Here is a 17,488-nt window from a genome sequence, read left to right as displayed (position 1 = left end):
GTCAGGCCAAATACTCAACTACTCTAATAAAAAGTATCTAAAGGAAAGTGATAGTAAGAACACATTACAGTAAAACATTGACAGAACAGTATTAAGTGTCTGTATTTTAGGTGAACAAGAACATTCCCCATTAATGAAAGATATTTTTTTTAAATCTCTATCTCTAAAATAACAAAAAAAAAATCAATTTTAAAGTTTTATCATAGAGCCTAGTAGTAGTTTAGAAAAAAGTCTATTTTCAATCTACAAATAAGAGAATCTACAAATAAAAGAAGAAAACTGAAGGATCGTTTAGGCTAATTACAAAGAACTGTTCAGTATAAATATTAAAGGAAGGTTTTTTTAATTACTAGAAATATTTAATAGTAATTTTTCTATAACTAAGAAAAAATTTTAATTTTGTCTGCAGAAAGAAAGGTAAGACTGAAAAAATCCAAGTGTTTCTTCCAACATTGAGTTCATGTAGGCGAAACCAATAGAACTGAACAGTAGCAAATGTTTCAAATAGGTAAGAACAATCCAGCCTTTCACAGAGAAAAAGGAAGCAACCATAGAAAAACAGCACCTCTCCAACTCCAAGTACTTCTTTAGAAAAGCAACATCATACTACAGGTGAGATTAACAAATAAAATGGTACCATAAGGTCACCAGTAAATGGAATGATTAAAATTACACGAACTTTGGGGGTGTGGGGGAGGAGACATACTGGGAGGGTTCAGAATAACTTAAAAGATATCTAATAAAATAGATTAAATAAAAAGACCTTTCTTGAGTCAGGTGTGTAGTTGCATGCCTGTATCATAGTACCCTAGAATCTGAGGCAGGAGGATTATAACTTCTAGCACCGGCTTGGGATACACTGTGAAATCACTTCCCAAAATGAATGAATGAACGCACAAAAGCATTTACCTCATCTTTAACCCTATTATGTCATAGTAGGGTAAGCCTACAGTATATGAATAAAAACTTAAAATCTATGAAGTAAGACTGAAGTCTGAGTCTAACAAATACACCAGAAAAAATATCATAACCGATGGCATGACCTCAAAGAGAGTAATATGGGCTAAAGATGTAGCTAAGAGGTAACAGCATTTGTCTAGAATGCCTAAAATCCTGTATTCAATTCCCAAGAGTGCCCTTCCCCACAAAATACTGTTATACAAATAGTACATATTATACATAAATGCAAATGTAGCTATTTACTGTGCAACATAAACCTTCAGTCACTGATGGCAAAGACCACTCATCTAAAGGTCCTATTCCTAAAGTCCTAAAATCAGATGTAACAAAAGAATTAAGTAATCTCTATGTATTTTGTGAGAAAATAATCTAAATGAGATTTAAATGTTTCTACGCTAGTAAATTTGCTTCAAAAATCTCCCAAAAACAGTTCTTAAAATCCAAAGGGTGATAATCAGAAAACTGGTTTCTATTACCAAAATTTTGCTTTGTTTTTGAGACAGAATCTCATTATGTAGTCTTGGCTATCCTGGAACTTGCTATGTAGACCAGGCTTGCCTTAAACTCACAGAAACCTACCTGCTAGGATTAAAGGCATATGCCAACCATGCCCAGCACAACCCAACTTTTTTATTTTAAAGATTTATTTATTTATTATGTATACAGTGTTCTGCCTGCACACATCCCTGCAGGCCAGAAGAGGGCACCAGATCTCATTACAGATGGTTGTGAGCCACCATGTGGTTGCTGGGAATTGAACTCAGGACCCCTGGAAGAGCAGCCAGTGCTCTTAACCTCTGAGCCATCTCTCCAGCCCAACCAAACTTTTTTTTTTTTTTTTTTTTTTTGTTTTGTTTTGTTTTTTGAGACAGGGTTTCTCTGTGAAGCTCTGCGCCTTTCCTGGAACTCACTTGATAGCCCAGGCTGGCCTCGAACTCACAGAAATTCACCTGGCTCTGCCTCCTGAGTGCTGGGATTAAAGGCGTGCGCCACCACCGCCCGGCCCAACCAAACTTTTTTTTTTTTTTTTTTTTTTTTTTTTTTTTTGGTTTTTCGAGACAGGGTTTCTCTGTGTAGCTTTGCGCCTTTCCTGGAACTCACTTGGTAGTCCAAGCTGGCCTTGAACTCACAGAGATCCGCCTGGCTCTGCCTCCCAAGTGCTGGGATTAAAGGCGTGCGCCACCACCGCCCGGCTCCAACCAAACTTTTTATGCTGTCTCTATTGGCACATAATACATCCCATGAGACAGTCTAATAAGAAAACATCATGAAAATGATGTGTATTCAATCTACTTATAAATTAATCCAAATTTAGGGTTTTTTTTTTGTTTTTTGTTTTTGTTTTTTTCCCTAGACAGGGTTTCTCCATGTAGTTTTGGTGCCTGTCCTGGATCTCGCTCTGTAGACCAGGCTGGCCTCAACCTCACAGAGATCCGCCTGGCTCTGCCTCCTGAGTGCTGGGATTAAAGGCATGTGCCGCCACTGCCTGGCCAAATTTAGTTTTTAAAAACTTTATCACTTTTAAAATCAAAACCAGGTCATATCCTAAATAAGTATATTAAAAAACTTTAATAAAAAAGTTAAGTTCATAAAGTCCTACGGAATGAATCAAGAATAATGGAACTACAGACCACAATCAAATCTGGCTTACTGTTTTTGTATAAGCCCATAGGCCAAGAATGGGTAAATAGCTAATATGATAGAAACAGACTGTGAATCCTTAAAATTAAGTAAGTTTTTCTTTACTCGCCAAAACCAAAAAAGATTCTATATTTCTATTAGGCTTGTTTACAAAACAGTGTACATTGTACCCTTATACAGACAATTTCATTTATAAACACTTTTCTCTTTATATTAACTACCTAGAAAATATTCTTTTGTTTGTTTGTTTTTTGGAGACAGGTTTTCTCTGTGCAGCTTTGAAGCCTGTCCTGGAACTCGCTCTGTAGACCAGACTGGCCTTGAACTCACAGAGATCTGCCTGCACCTGCCTGTACCTCCTCTGCTGGGATTAAAGGCGTGCACCACCCGGGCAACCTAGATAATATTCTTGATTTTGTCTTCTGGCCACAGGACCCTAAAATATTTACTATTCCTTTAACAGAAAAATTTGGTGAATCTTGGCACATATCAAATAATGTAGAAGACAGACAAAAAGTAGACAATCTAATTCTGTTGCCTAATTTGTTATCTTCTTCCTAGTTATGAGTGCTTAGCAACTTTTATCTATTAAATGCAATTCATTTCTCTTACATTTCAATTATTTGTAGTAAACTATGATGCATTTACAAACTATATCTTGTCCTAGAAATGCCTTCACAGTAACCAAGATTTTCCCAAGCAGTTAAGTTTTTTTTTCTTTTTCTTTCTTTTTTTTTTTTTTTTTGGTTTTTCAAGACCTATTTAGTTTCTAATGTATTGAAGTAGCTGAATGGTTTCATTAAGTCAAGACTATTAAAATAGATAGGTATGGTGGGTGGCTCATACCTATAATCCCAGTACTGGGATGGAGGCTGAGGCAGAATAGTCACAAGTTTGGGGCCAGTCTAGGTTATGTAGGGAGTTATCAGGCCATGTCTACCTAACAAGACCCTGACTCAACAGACAAACAGTAAGACTATATAGATACGGAAAGTTTAATGGAAGGTCTTTCTTTTCAATTGAAAGTTGTTCATTTTGATATACTTAACAGGTAGACCTTGCACATAAATCAAGAAACTTGACTTCCGTTATTACCTTTACTAAATATCACACAAAGTTCCAACAGTAAAAATAAGTTCTGTACAACATACCCAGGCTCTGCTTTAAGACCAGATGATCAAAACATCTTATTTTTAGAGACCCTTCTATAAACTTCCAAAGTATCAAAGACAGATAGTTGCCCTGAGCCCTTGAGGAATCATTTAAGTCCTAGCAACCAAACTTGAAAATAACTAACAGCGAAGAGTAAAAAATAAGAGTCAGTAAAATCACTTCACTAAATAATTTCCATTAGAGAAAAAAACTAATTATAAAAATGATACTTTTAAAAGATGATTCCAAATTCAACTAGTTGCTCTTTCAATTTTCATAATATTTAACTAGAACTTTTAAGACAAATTTTTTAAGAACTCTCTCCTGAGAATCTCTCCCCCACTCTAAGATAAAACTTTCTAGTAGTTCAATCAGCTCGAAATAAGATTCATAAAATGTACCTTTTGATGCTTGTTCTGGAGTTTCGATGAGACATGTAAGTAAGAGTTCTGTGCAAAAATATTGGCTATAAAAAATTAAAAATATTAAAATTACAGATGAAGTTATAAGAATGAAATAATATTGGTGAATTTCATTGACTACTTACTGCTATAAGATTTCGTGTTCGAAGAAATCTATAGATCTGTGTTGGTTCTGGGTAACAGGAAACAAAATCCAAACATTATCTTTTTAATGAACTTGTCAGTAAACCATCAACCCAGTCCACGCAACCCACACTATAACCAGCACAAAACAATCTTCTTCGTGAAAATAGTGTACTACCTGTTTATAACCAGGAAATTAGCAAGCACTAAAGGTCATTCAGTCTTCTAAAGCATAAAATCCTCTTCCCTCCCCCTGCCACCCTGTCTCCCTAGATACAATCTACAATTTCAAACTAACCCTAAGGTAGCCAGCCGACATTACTATGCAGAAGCAAAGAACAGTAAATTCATTTGATGACTTACTCCATTCCCTCCTCCAAAGTACCTTGAGATAGCTCTATTCCACAAAAACTTATTAAAGCCAAACACGATGAAAATTTCATTCTAACTGGCCATCACAAAAACTTGTAGTAACTAGCCAAAATTAAATAAAACTCTTTCCAAACATTCTAATACAGGTATGATCAAAATCAGTATTATAAAATTCACTATATTTTAAACTCATAATTGATAGGTTCCCAGAACCATCTTTTTAATACTTAAATTTTAGATTTTTATAAAATACAGGTTAAAGTTAAAAATATATTTTCATACCTCCATTCCAGTGATATTAGTGAGCTACCAGAATCACATTTTCTTTAAAGAGTATTAACCTAATTATGACTACCTAAATTAATAAGTATATTAAGAACTTAAACGTCCAGAAACTGAAATCAGTATCAGGAAAAAAAAAAAAAAAAAAAGACTTAATTCTTAATGAGAAATAATTTCTCGCAGGTGGACTCCTCTGAAAACAATTAGTTAAAACCTTCCTAGAGGATTGATTTTCTCCTAACATTTACAAAGTTTTCAATTTCCACTTAATCTCCAGTTTAGTTTTAGTTTCAAATTAAACTAAAAGGAGATGAGATATTTTAGAAGAGGTACAAACAAGCATGTTTATTTTTATGACTGTCCTTCAGTTCCGTTTCCACTTAAAAGCTTTTCAGATTTTTTAAAAAGTACATTAAGCAAAAGAATAATGATCTCAGCCGGGCGGTGGTGGCGCACGCCTTTAATCCCAGCACTCGGGAGGCAGAGCCAGGCGGATCTCTGTGAGTTCGAGGCCAGCCTGGTCTCCAAAGCGAGTTCCAGGAAAGGCGCAAAGCTACACAGAGAAACCCTGTCTCGAAAAACCAAAAAAAAAAAAAAAAAAAAAAAAAAAAAAAAAGAATAATGATCTCTGAAGCAGGTTCAATATTTGTCTCAATAAAAATCGAAATTATTTGTATTAAATTCCAATTAGAATTTCATGAAGCACTAATGAGAATGAAGGACAGTATTAAACAATGTAAAACGTCTTTCCAAGCACAGCTGATACCATGCCCATAACATATGCCACGGTAATATTGTAAAAAAAGACATTCGAAGGTAAAGCTGAGTTTATTCAAGTTGCCGTTAAATAATACTTAGCTAGAAGACTGCCCAAAAGCGAAGCAAAACAACCAGGATAGAATATCTATTAAGTAGAAATTTTATTTGCAGTCATAATGTTGTTTAGAAATTCTATTGTTTGTTTCCAGACACTGTGCTCCCCTTTCCAAGTAAGTCATAGTTTCGCCCTCCACGCATCTTTTAAAACAGAAAACTGAGAGAAGAAAATGTTCTGGAATTAAGACACAGTTCCGAGGTTATGCCCGGAGAAGACGCTTGCCCATTCTGTCTCAGTCTACGTATCCATAAAATGGGCGGATAGGTTTGAAAGGCTTAAGGCTTCCAAAGGTGCCGTGTTAACCCGCAGCCCGAAGGGGTACGAAGGCATTTCGGACCAGTGACAATTTCCTCGCCTTTACTGCACTCGCGCCCGCACAGGATGCTTCTTGTCCCCCCCGAAACCTACAACTGGAACCCCGGTACTTGTAGAGTAGGGAAGGCATAAAAGAAAACACGAACTCGTCTCGGGCTCCGGCTGCATTCAGTTCAACCGTCACGTCCTCACCTAAAAGGCTGCTCCGAACGTGGGGGCCCCGGGGCGAACCTTCCGGGCGTCAAGGACCTGCCCCGGACCCGGGGCGCCGGGCCGTCCCCCTCATTCCTCCCTCCACTCCCAAACCAAGTGCACTCTCCGAGAGCCCCGGCGGAGTGCCCCGCGCCCCGAACGCTCGAGAGGGGCATTCGTCCTCTCCAAGCCTCTCTCACACTCACTCTCGAAGGCCTGGAGGAAAAGCTCGTGGTCAGCCTGGACGTGCTCCATTTTCGGCTTCTTCACCGGTAACACCGCGGCCCCCGCCGCCGCCGCCGCCGCCGCCGCCGCCGAGGAGGAGGAGGAGGCCGAGTAACTGCCGCCGCCGCCGCCGCCGCCTCCACAGCCCCCGCCGCCGGATTTGCCGCCCGAAGCCGTCGCCGCCGCCGCCGCCGCCGCCGCCGCCGCCGCCGCCGAAGCCCCGAAGCCGCCTCCCCCGGACCCCGCGCTGGGCCCCGAGCCGCCCCCTCCCCCACCGCCGTGCTTCTGAGGCGCCATCGCGGTTCCTGCCTCCTCCCCCCGCCAGCTACCCGCCGGGCGGCCCCGGAGAGTGAGCGCCCGCTACACCAACCGCTCGCCCCAGCAGGCTCCGGCGGACCGAGGGGGGAAGGAGGAGAGAGGGGAGGAGAGGGGAAGGGAAGGGAGGAGGAGAGGAGGGAAGGAGGGAGGAGAAAAAAAAAAAAAAAAAAAAAAGTGTCTCCTCCGAGCCCCGCTCCGCTTCGGAGGCCGCTCACCCTACCCTGGCCTCGCTCCGCCCACCTCCCCGCCCGGCGCGCTGATTGGCCGACGGGAGCGCGCGCCGCCCGGCCGCCCAGCCCGTTGGTCCGCAGATTCCCCCGTCAGTCACGCGGAGGCGCTTCTCGCGGAGGCGCGGCTTGGTTGGCCCGTGCGCGCTGCCGACCGCGGGCCCGGCCGCCTCTTTGAACTGAATTCGCGGGAAAATTAGGGGTCGGAGCGGCCTTCCTGCTGGTCCCGGTGCATTGTGGGCAGAGGGGGACCGGGGAGCGGATTAGAGAGCCGTTTCTCGCCTGGAGAGCGTCGTCAGTCGCCGCCCCCAGGGGGTAGAAGACCCCCCGAAGAGAGGCGGGTGTCTGAGGAACCCAGGGCGAAGGGGCCTTGGAAAGGAGCTGAGGTCCTCGGCCGATCCCCAGACTGTGTGGTCTTTAGGAAGTGGCCGGCCCCGGGCTGGATGTGTGCTCACAGTCCCTTCTCAGCGGAGGCGGCAGGGAACCCGAGCCCCTGTCCCCTCGCCGCCACGTGCCCCCAGTCACCCGTGGCCGAAATCCACGAGCGCAGCCACAGGCTTGTCTCGGCGGCCGGCTCGCTCCACGAAAGGGAGCGATCTGTTTTGTGGCGGCGTGTCTCAAGAAATAAGGAGACCTTTTTTTTTTTTTTTTTAGGTGCTGGGAGGCTTCAGGATCCTTCCTGATTAAGATTGTGGTTTCTCCACGTGATGCGAGCGAAGTAGATACTAATTTTCTCCTCCAAGACGAAGTGGGGACACTTCTTGAGACTCTTCATTTGTACTGTCAAAAGCTTGTGAGGGAGTCCGTGTTTGGAGCGGCTTGCTTGGAAAGTTGGATGCACAGGCCCGACTAAGTCTTGTAGTACAAATTGGCTTACAGTTGAGCTAATACTCTGAACGACTTGAATTTCAAGTTGGACAAAATCAGCAGCCAATATTTTTAAATTTAAAAAGATGTATTTTATGTGTGTGATTGTGCCTTCATGTAAGTCAATACCACGACTATGTGCTGTCCTTGTGGGCCAAGAGAGGACGTTGGATTCCCTGGAACTGGAGTTGGAGATGGTTGTGAGCCTCCAAGTGGGTGCTGGGAATCGAACCTAGGTCTTCTGAAAGAGCAGCCAGGGCTCTTAAATGCAGAGTCATATGTCCAGTCCCAGCCTATATATATATATATATATATGTGGAGACCAGCTCCCACATTTTTTTACCCCAGGGACTCTTAAGAAATGAGGAATAAGAGACTTGGGTAGAAATAAAGAGGGGAGAGAAACAAATAGAAACTCAAGATAGCTTCAGGTGGGCCTAGATCCTTATCCACCAGAACTTTATTCCAAAGGGCTATTTATAACAATGCCAAGGGGAGGGGCAAAAGACCTCCCCCTTGCTAGATACAGCCAAGTGTAGACCCTTCTAAACACCTGGTACTCGGCCCCATGGTCTAATCAACCTCGTATGCAGTCCTGATGGGTACAGCCACTAGGAAACCTAGATGGGCTCCAACAATGTGTGTGTGTGTGTGTGTGTGTGTGTGTGTGTGTGTATACTATATGTGTACACACACACGGTTTTCCGAGACGGTGTTTCTCTTTGTAGTTTTGGTGCCTGTCCTTTGTCTCGCTCTGTAGACCAGGCTGGCCTCGAACTCACAGAGCTCCACCTGCCTCTACCTCCGGAGTGCTAGGATTAAAGTGTGCGCCACCACCGCCCTGCCCAGCCTATATTTTATACTCAGACAAAACTTTAGAATGCTCTCAGGTCTTCATACTAGTCTATGTATTTAAAAATATTTCCCCTGCAAAATAGGTTATATAGAACTTTTTCTTTAGAAAAAAGTACATCTCTGATTAATGCCATCCCACTGAGATTTCTGAAGTTTTAGCTTCCCATCTTTCGCTTTATAGTGTTGGGAAATTCAGTCGGAGTCTGGATAATTAAATCATTCTAAGCAAATCCCAAAATATCGAGTTATAAACTAAAGTGCTAATTTAACTAGCCATAAATATAACTGTCAAAATGCTACCTCTTCATCGTTTGTCAGGGTTCTGTTGTAGGGTAGGAAAGGATGCAGGGACAGATACAGTCCAATAACCAAGTGAAAGATTATCATGAATCTTTGATGACAAGAGAAATGGACCTGAGGGATTTGGGGTATTCTTAAAGGAAATGGTAGTATCAGGCATTGATGTGATGGTATACATCGGAGCTAACCAACGTTGATCGTGAAGAAGCCAGCTATCCATGAGAGAGGTGCTGTTGATAGGTTCTCACTTTTACATTCTTTATCTAGAGATAAAGATTCTTTATTTGGAATGCTAAAAAACTTTGATTTCAGACAAATTGGAATTAACTGGGGTCATTTTAGTGACATCGTCATCTTAATCAGATAGGTAAAACATTTACAGACCACCTCTAGGCTGGTCTTGACTGTGGCTGACTTTTTGTGACTTGGGATGTAAGCGTTTTTGAGATTTGTGATGCCAACTCACAGTCAATGATGCGGATGTTTGAGTCCCCTTCCAAACAATGAATCTGGGCTACTTTCTAAATGTTACATTTGTTTTTCCCTTCATGCCATATCTGTGATTGAATGTAAACTACTAAAATCAAAGACCATGCTCCATTTCTCTTACGTGTCTGTAAGGAGAGAATAGTAATTGTTTCATCACTTGCAATTGTCAATATGCTTTTATAGATACTCATTTTTTCATAACGATCCTCTGACCTGGCATTATTTCCATTTTACAACTGACAAAACATGCTGAGGGAGGTGAAATGACTCGTTTATTTAGTGACTCTCTGATTTATGACTTCAATACCATTTCTCTATGCACTTTTTACAATCAAAAGAAAAGTTAGCCTATTTTTAAAATTCCTTTCAGAAAGTCTAAATAGCAAAATAAAAAAAGTGATAAGGTCAGATCCCCAAGTTCGAGGCCAGCCTGGTCTACAGAGTGAGTTCCAGGACAACCAGAGCTACACAGAGAAACTCTGTCTTGAGAAACAAACAAAAAGTGATAAGGTTAAGTTGCATTTTGAAATACTGAGAGAACCACATGAAGCAATACAGAAATAGCTGTTATTAGCTGGGCAGTGGTGCAGGTGGTGCACGCCTTTAATTCCAGCACTCAGGAGGCAGAGGCAGGTGGATCTCAGTGAATTTGAGGCCAACCTGGTCTACAGATTGAGATCCAGGACAGCCAGGGTTACACAGAGAAACCCTGTCTCAAAAACCAAACAAAACAAAAACAGAAGGAAGGGAGGAAGGAAGACCTGTTGTTTCTCTTGATAGCAGAACCACAGAAATGGCTAACACCACTGTGATTTATCATCCATATTAATAATTGAAGGAAATACTAAATTTCACTTAGAGATTAAAGACTCTGTCCCCCCTCATCCAAATTCACAAACGGAATAATTTTCAACTTAATGAGGAACTGGGTGGAGGCTAGCCCCATGCTAGAGCATGTTCTTAGCAAGCCCAAGACCCTGAGTTCAAGTTCCGGCATTAAAAACAAAGTAAACACCTCTGAGGTACAACAGTAAGTCTTTAGTTGTTTTGAGACAGGATTTTACTCTGTAGCTTAGGCTGGCCTAAATGCATGGGAGTCCTCTTACCTCAACCTCCTATGTCTTGAGGTTACAGAGTCACCATGTTCAGCTAGCAAGTTTTTTTTGTTTTTGTTTTCATTCTGTTCTGCAATAAACCCTTGGATAGGGCTGGTGTCTGTCACAGGGTCTGGTATATATATGGGTGAACTCAGTGAATGCTATTAAGGATGGTCACCAGTGTACAATTTTAAATTATAACAACTGAGTGTTCACTATGTACCAGGCAGTATATTAGGTTTTTAGTATTCTGACTAGCTATCTGAGATAGTATTATCTCCACTTCATTGATAAGGAAAAAATAATGAAACTTATACATAGTAGTGCAGCAGAGATTATCTTTTTAATTACATTTATGTATTTATATGAGGTTGTGGGCACTGTCAAAGACATCTTGCAGGACTTGGTTCTGTCCTTCTACTATATGGCTCCTGAGAATCCAGCTTAGGTGGTCAGGCTTGTCAATAAGCACCTTTACTGGTTGAGTCATCTCAGCGTCCCTGGGGCGGAGATGCTAATCTAGAGAATCTATCCCCAGAAGCCTCACTCTTGAGCATCATATGACACAGAGAAGATGCTGTGCCTGTCCTTATTAGGTCCAGAAAAGTAGTAAACATTACCCCTGACACCAAGTCAGTCATAAGTGTCTGTGCATTTTCTAAAGTTAACCAAGTTATCAAATATGGTTTTTGTTTGGTTGGTTGGTTGGTTTTGGTTTTTGAAGACAGGATTTCTCTGTGTATCCTTGACTGTCCTGGAACTTACTCTGTAGATCACGCTGATCTGGAACTCACAGAGATCCTTCTACCTCTGTCTCCCGAGTGCTGGAATTAAAGGCATGTGTCACCACTGCCTGGCAAATCTGTATTTTTTTTTCAAACTTGTGTAATGTCATTCTATCCTCCATCTACCCATGTCACTTTGAAGTCAAGGGCTGAAATTACTAAAATAAGCCTGCAGGCATTGTATCAAGAATATTTGTCATGCTCTGAGTAAACTAGTTATGTTTTATGGTAATTCCAAGAGAAATATAATTCAAATTTAAAATAAAACAGAAACAAAAATTCCCCAAGATAAAAATAGCAACAACCTGCCTAATAGGTGGCAATGTGAAGGAGTTTCACTTGTCTTATTTGAAACTTAAGACCAAATGGTAAATCATTTTTGTTTCCTTTGTCTAGGAAAGAAAAACATATGAACCATGGGATGTTTGCTGTGTATTATGAGGTTTTCATAATAAACCACTGATGTGTTTTTTTGTATGTGTATCTAGAGTTAACTAGAAATAATAAGGATGGTAGCCAGCCATAGTTAGAGCCCCAGGGACAAGGAGGAACTTGACGCTAATAACCAGAGGGAAACTAAACCACCTGAGCCAAATTGGAACTTCCTACCCTTGGATTTTGAGAGCCCTGTGTCTGGAAACAGCTATTATGCTCATTTTTAAAAACTGGCACAAGGTGTTTTATGTTCAATTTTAAAAGTAAAGTGGACTGATATTTGTTGAACATTCTATCCATATAGCAATCATGAACAGGAGGGCAGTGGTGGTGCACGCCTTTAATCCCAGCATTCCAAAGGCGGAGGCAGGTGAATCTCTGAGTTTGAGGCCAGCCTAGTCTACAGAGAGAGTTCCAGGACAGCCAGGGCTACACAGAAGCCTTGTCTTGAAAAAAGAAAAAAATTATAGTATCTGAAACATCTCTCTCTCTCTCTCTGTCTCTCTCTCTTTCACACACACACACACACACACACACACACACACACACGTAAGTATACTTCGTATTAAGTAATCCAACCAGCTTGTAAAGGAAAGAACTGGAACTAGTTTACAGGGGAGGCAGTGTCAGTGTGCCTGTATGCCAGCATTCAGGAGACAGAGGCAAGAGGATCAGGCGTTCAAGGCCAACCTTGCCTATTTAAGGCTCTCTCTAAAAACAAACAAACAAACAAAAAGTAAAGATAAAAGCAAATAAACCCAGTTACAAGAGCCCATATTTTCCTGAATGATACAGATACAGGCTGTTATGGGGAAGCCCTACAGTTTCAGGAAGGTTCTCGGAGAAGGGTAAGCTACACTATGGTGGGGTCTGTGGCCCAACTCATCTTTTAAGAAAGCTGTTCAGGCTGCGTGGTGGTGGCTCATGCCTTTAATCCCAGCACTTGGGAGGCAGGGAGATCTCTGTGAGTTCGAGGCCAGCCTGGTCTACAGAGCAAGTTCCAGGACAGGCTCCAAAGCTACACAGAGAAACCCTATCTCAGGGAAAAAAAAAAAAAAAAAAAAAAAAGCTGTTGAGCCTTTATGTCTTTACACATCATCTGAAGGGAATGCTTCTACTTGCTAAATTTCTTTTCCAGCCACTGCATTACACTTGTCTCCTGAGTCTGCTAGTGAGAATCCCTGAACACATGAACTGTGCATTCTGGAATGTACCTCAAAATTCAACAGCACTGGAAACAAACCAAGGGATGATGATTATTTTTGTTTCATAGTGAGGAGTAAATGAAAAAGTTTATTCTGTATGAAGACGGCCTATGATTTATATTCTTTTGTATGTTTTCATTTTTTTAAACTTTATTATTGTTTTGAGACAAGGTATCATGTATGCCCCATTGGTCAGCTACTATCTCAGACTAAAGATGACTTTAAATTCCTGACTGCCCCCCAACATGCACCTTCATGTGGTGCTGGGGATCAGTCCCCGGCCACCTACATGCTTAGGCTAGCTCTCTACCAACTGGACTGCATTCCCAGGCCTTGGTTTTCATTTTGTGAGACAAGGTCGTGTTATTTAGACCAAACTGACCTTGAACTTTCTGTGCAGCCCATACTGCCCTGGAGCTTAAGATTTTTCTACTTTCTCAGTGATAGGATTACAGGATGTGTAGGGAGGCTGTGATTCGTGTTTTTGATTTGCAGTGCTCCGGCTGCCATCCAGTGCCTCCCATATACCTAGGCAAGGGCCCTACAACTGACCTACTTTCCCAGCCCTGGTCCCTGATTTGTGGTTGAACTTAAATTTGTTTTGTTTTGGTTTGTTTGGTTTTTCGAGACAGGGTTTCTCTGTGTAGTTTTGGTACCTGTCCTGGAGCTCTCTCTGTAGACCAGGCTGGCCTCAAACTCACAGAAATCTGACTGCCTCTGCCTCCCGAGTGCTGGGATTAAGTCATGTGCCACCACTGCCCAGCTTGAACTTAAAATTTTTAAACTTTATCATGATATGATAGCAATACGCATTCAATAGAAACCTTACTTGAAAGTTGAATGTTGGCCTTTCAAATAACAACAAAAGTACAAGTGTGTGTGTGTGTGTGTGTGTGTGTGTGTGTGTGTGTGTGTTTGTGTGTTTGTGTGCAGGTATGTGCATGTCTAAATGCAGCATCCAGAAGAGGGTATCAGATTCCTTGGAGCTAGAGTTACAGACTGTTGTGATCCCAATGCTGGGTCTTGAACTCAGGTCCTCTGTGAATGAAAATGAGGATATGACCACTCCTAGGTGTAGCTGGACTTTTTCATCGGGACCGTTGGTTTCCCAATAATGACACAGAGACTTACTATTAATTATAAAAATTTGGCTGATAGCTTAGGCTTGTTTCTAAATAGTTCTTACAACTAATACATTTCTATTAATTTACTTTCTGCCTCATGACTTTATTACCTCATCTCCATAGTGCTCATCCTGCTTGCTCTGCACCCCTGGTGTCTCCGCCTTTTTCTTCCCAGTGTCCTCTCTGCGCCGAAAATCCTACCTAGCTATTGGACATTCAGCTTTTTATTAAACCAATCAGAGTGATGCATTGTCACAGTGTACAAAAAGATTATTCCACAATACCTAGGCATGGTTGAGGAGGTTTTATTGTATTTATTTTATGAGGAAGAGAACAGGCAGAGGCATCTGGAAGAGTCCAGATGAACATGGCCATGAAAGGAGAGAGAGAGAGAGAGAGAGAGAGAGAGAGAGAGAGAGAGAAGAAAGAGGGTAAAGAGAGGGAAAGGAGGTCAAGAGTGAGCCAGCCAGGAGCCATGAGGCTAAGAGAACTTGTGGACCAAAAGAGCCAAGAGAACCAAGAGAGTGAGCCAGGAGGCCAAGAGCACACAGCCAAAATGGCTGATTTGTATAGGATCAGAAGCTGGGGGAAAGAGGAACGAAGCCAGCCCCCAGGCTGGAGAGGTTTGGGCTACAGTGTGGGGTGAGAAGTGCAGGGAGGATCCACCAGTGAGACTTGTCCTGAGTTTCTTTTGGACCTGAGACTGGAAGAAAAGCAAATGCTCTTCACCACTCACTGACCCATCTCTCTAGTCTAGTGGGGTTTTGTTGGGTTTTGGTTTTTTTTTTTTTTTTTTTTTTTTTTTTTTTTTTGGTTTTTTGAGACAGGGTTTCTCTGTGTAGCTTTGCGCCTTTCCTGGGACTCACTTGGTAGCCCAGGCTGGCCTCGAACTCACAGAGATCCGCCTGGCTCTGCCTCCCGAGTGCTGGGATTAAAGGCGTGCGCCACCACCGCCCGGCGGGTTTTGGTTTTTATTGTTCTGTTGGTTTTGTTGGTTTTTGAGACAGGATCTTGTGTACCCCAGACTGGTCTTGAACTCAAACTATAGCTGAATTCAAAACTGAACTTTTGGTTCTCTAGTCTTTCTTTGCTCTCCCTCCCCTAACACTACCCCACATCCAGTGCTGGGGTTATGGGCTTGAGCTGCTTTTCCTGGTTTATGTGGAGCTGCAGGTGGAACCCAGGGCTTTGTGCATGCCAAGCAAACACTCCACCAATCATGTTGTATCCCTAGACCTTAATTTTATTTTATTCATAAGCTGGTGATATGATATGTGACAGTTTGTCATGGCCCATTCTGTTACATGCTACATGATCACAATGGGAAGCAAATGACATTTCTCTATGCACCACGTTGCTAAGTTAATTTGGCAATATAAGGGCAAGCAAGCCAGGTTTTATTGAAAAGTAAAGTAACAGCTCCCTGCTCCCTGAAGCAGAGTTGCAGGTGAATACATTTTTATTTTCAACTTAGAGTGGACTCTTGGGGATATAACCACACTATAAGCAAAGGAGTATCTGTATTTCTCATGTATACCTGTCTAGAAAAAATTTAGTCTTGTTATAATTACCTCTAAGTTTTGCTGATTTTTTTTTAAATTTTTTTAATGACAAGGTCTCACTCTGTAGCTTTGGCTGGCCTGGAACTTGCTCTGTCAACCAGGCTAGTCTGGAACTCACAGAGATCTGCTTGCCGTTGCCTCCTGAGTGCTGGGATTAAAGAACTGCGCCTGTTTTTATTGTTTCTAAAATAAATGTTTGCTTCAATTTTCACAGGGAGGAGGGGGCACCCTGTGTGTCTTAGTCCATTTTGACGGCTATAACAGAGAATACTACAGACTGAGCAATTTATAAACAGTAGAAAGCCATCTGGCTGACAATTCATATCTCAAGATCCAGGATGTATTGAGTGAGGGTCTCCATGCTGCACTGCTGTTGTGTGAGAAAACCTTTCCTGGGGAGGTGCAACACATGTCAACTCATCCTAGAGAGGGATCCCATGACAGACCTAAGTACAGACACCACTAAAGTCCAACTTGGTGAGCCAATGAGTTTTATTGCGGTGACTTACAGGAATACAGGTGAGGGGTCACTTACAGGAACAGAAATGACTCAAAGACAGCTGCATCACCAGAATCCACCCCAGCGTGGGTGACAGCTCACAGGACCGGAAACCTGGAGCACAACGCACAGCCTGCAGGCAGCTCAACAGGCTGGAGAGTGTCCTTTCCGGGTGCCACATTGGTCTCTATCTTTCCAGGCCGCTCTCCTCTGAGATCTTTGCAGCTCAGCTCCACTTCCTCCGAGAGGGACTCTCATCTTCCATTGCTTACTCTGGTCTGGAGGGGCCATGTGAATCTGGTCAGTTTCAGGGAATTCTGGGAACTATTTGAGTTCTTTACCTTATGCTTAAGCAGCTTCCTGGCAGGATGGGGGGAATATTTCAATCTCGGAGGAAATTGTTACACAAGAATTGTCTCATCCCTCAACAGAACGTATCACATGGTTAAAACAAAAATAAAAATGTCACAAAGCTGGGCAGTGGTGGCGCATGCCTTTAATCCCAGCACCTGGGAGGCAGAGCCAGGCGGATCTCTGTGAGGTCGAGGCCAGCCTGTTCTACAGAGCAAGATCCAGGACAGGCACAAAACTACACAGAGAAACCTTGTCTCGAAAAAAACCAAAAAAAACAAAAACAAACAAACAACCACCACCAACAACAACAAAAATCCCGGGTTGAGGATTTAGCTGAGTGGTAGAACGCTTGCCTAACAAGCGCAAGGCTCTGGGTTCGGTCCTCAGCTCCAGGGAGAAAAAAAAATCCTACAAAAAACCCAACCCAAACTAAAAAGCCTGTTAGGACAAGAAAGTATTGAAGTTGGTTTTCTAACAAACCCGTTGTCACAAACGTAAACCCATTCCTGCAACAATGTCATTGATCCACTCATGAGGACACTGTTCTCGTGTTTGGGGCCTTTGAGACCTTCACGGCTAGCAGAATGACGAGCTGTGGAAGGCAAGAGGCAAGAAGATGCAACCCAACTCAGTATCCTGTGTTTGTTCAGCTTTGTTCTGACTCTAAGTGGTTTACTTTAGACACAGCACAATGGGATAGAAAACTATGCTGGTGATAATTAGCCCAATCCCATGAGCACAACAAATCATACATAAACTCCATGAGGAACAAAGTAAGGGTCTGGGGGAGGGTTAGGCGTCTCCAAGTCT

General features: G+C 42.4%; 1 protein-coding gene across 2 annotated transcripts in view; it reads right to left on the bottom strand.

Annotated features, from left to right (window-relative positions):
* Positions 1-7,029, bottom strand: part of Suz12 (SUZ12 polycomb repressive complex 2 subunit) — a 47,121-nt gene extending 40,092 nt beyond the window's left edge. Inside the window, exons 1-3 of one of the 2 annotated variants that reach the window (XM_059271311.1) lie at positions 6,543-7,029; positions 4,301-4,347; positions 4,155-4,219 (exon numbers count right to left, since the gene is read on the bottom strand). In XM_059271311.1, coding sequence (XP_059127294.1) covers positions 4,155-4,219; positions 4,301-4,347; positions 6,543-6,858 — 428 coding nt within the window. In that variant the 5' untranslated portion in view covers positions 6,859-7,029. The remainder of the gene's footprint in view (positions 1-4,154; positions 4,220-4,300; positions 4,348-6,542) is intronic. The other variant, XM_059271310.1, reaches the window with a different exon arrangement.
* Between the last annotated feature and the right edge of the window lie 10,459 nt (positions 7,030-17,488).

The sequence above is a fragment of the Peromyscus eremicus genome, chromosome 8a (assembly GCF_949786415.1).
Source record: "Peromyscus eremicus chromosome 8a, PerEre_H2_v1, whole genome shotgun sequence".
In the NCBI taxonomy this organism is placed as follows: Eukaryota; Metazoa; Chordata; class Mammalia; order Rodentia; family Cricetidae; genus Peromyscus; species Peromyscus eremicus.
Note: the sequence above shows the minus strand (reverse complement) of the source record. Positions and strands in the feature narration are given on the sequence as shown.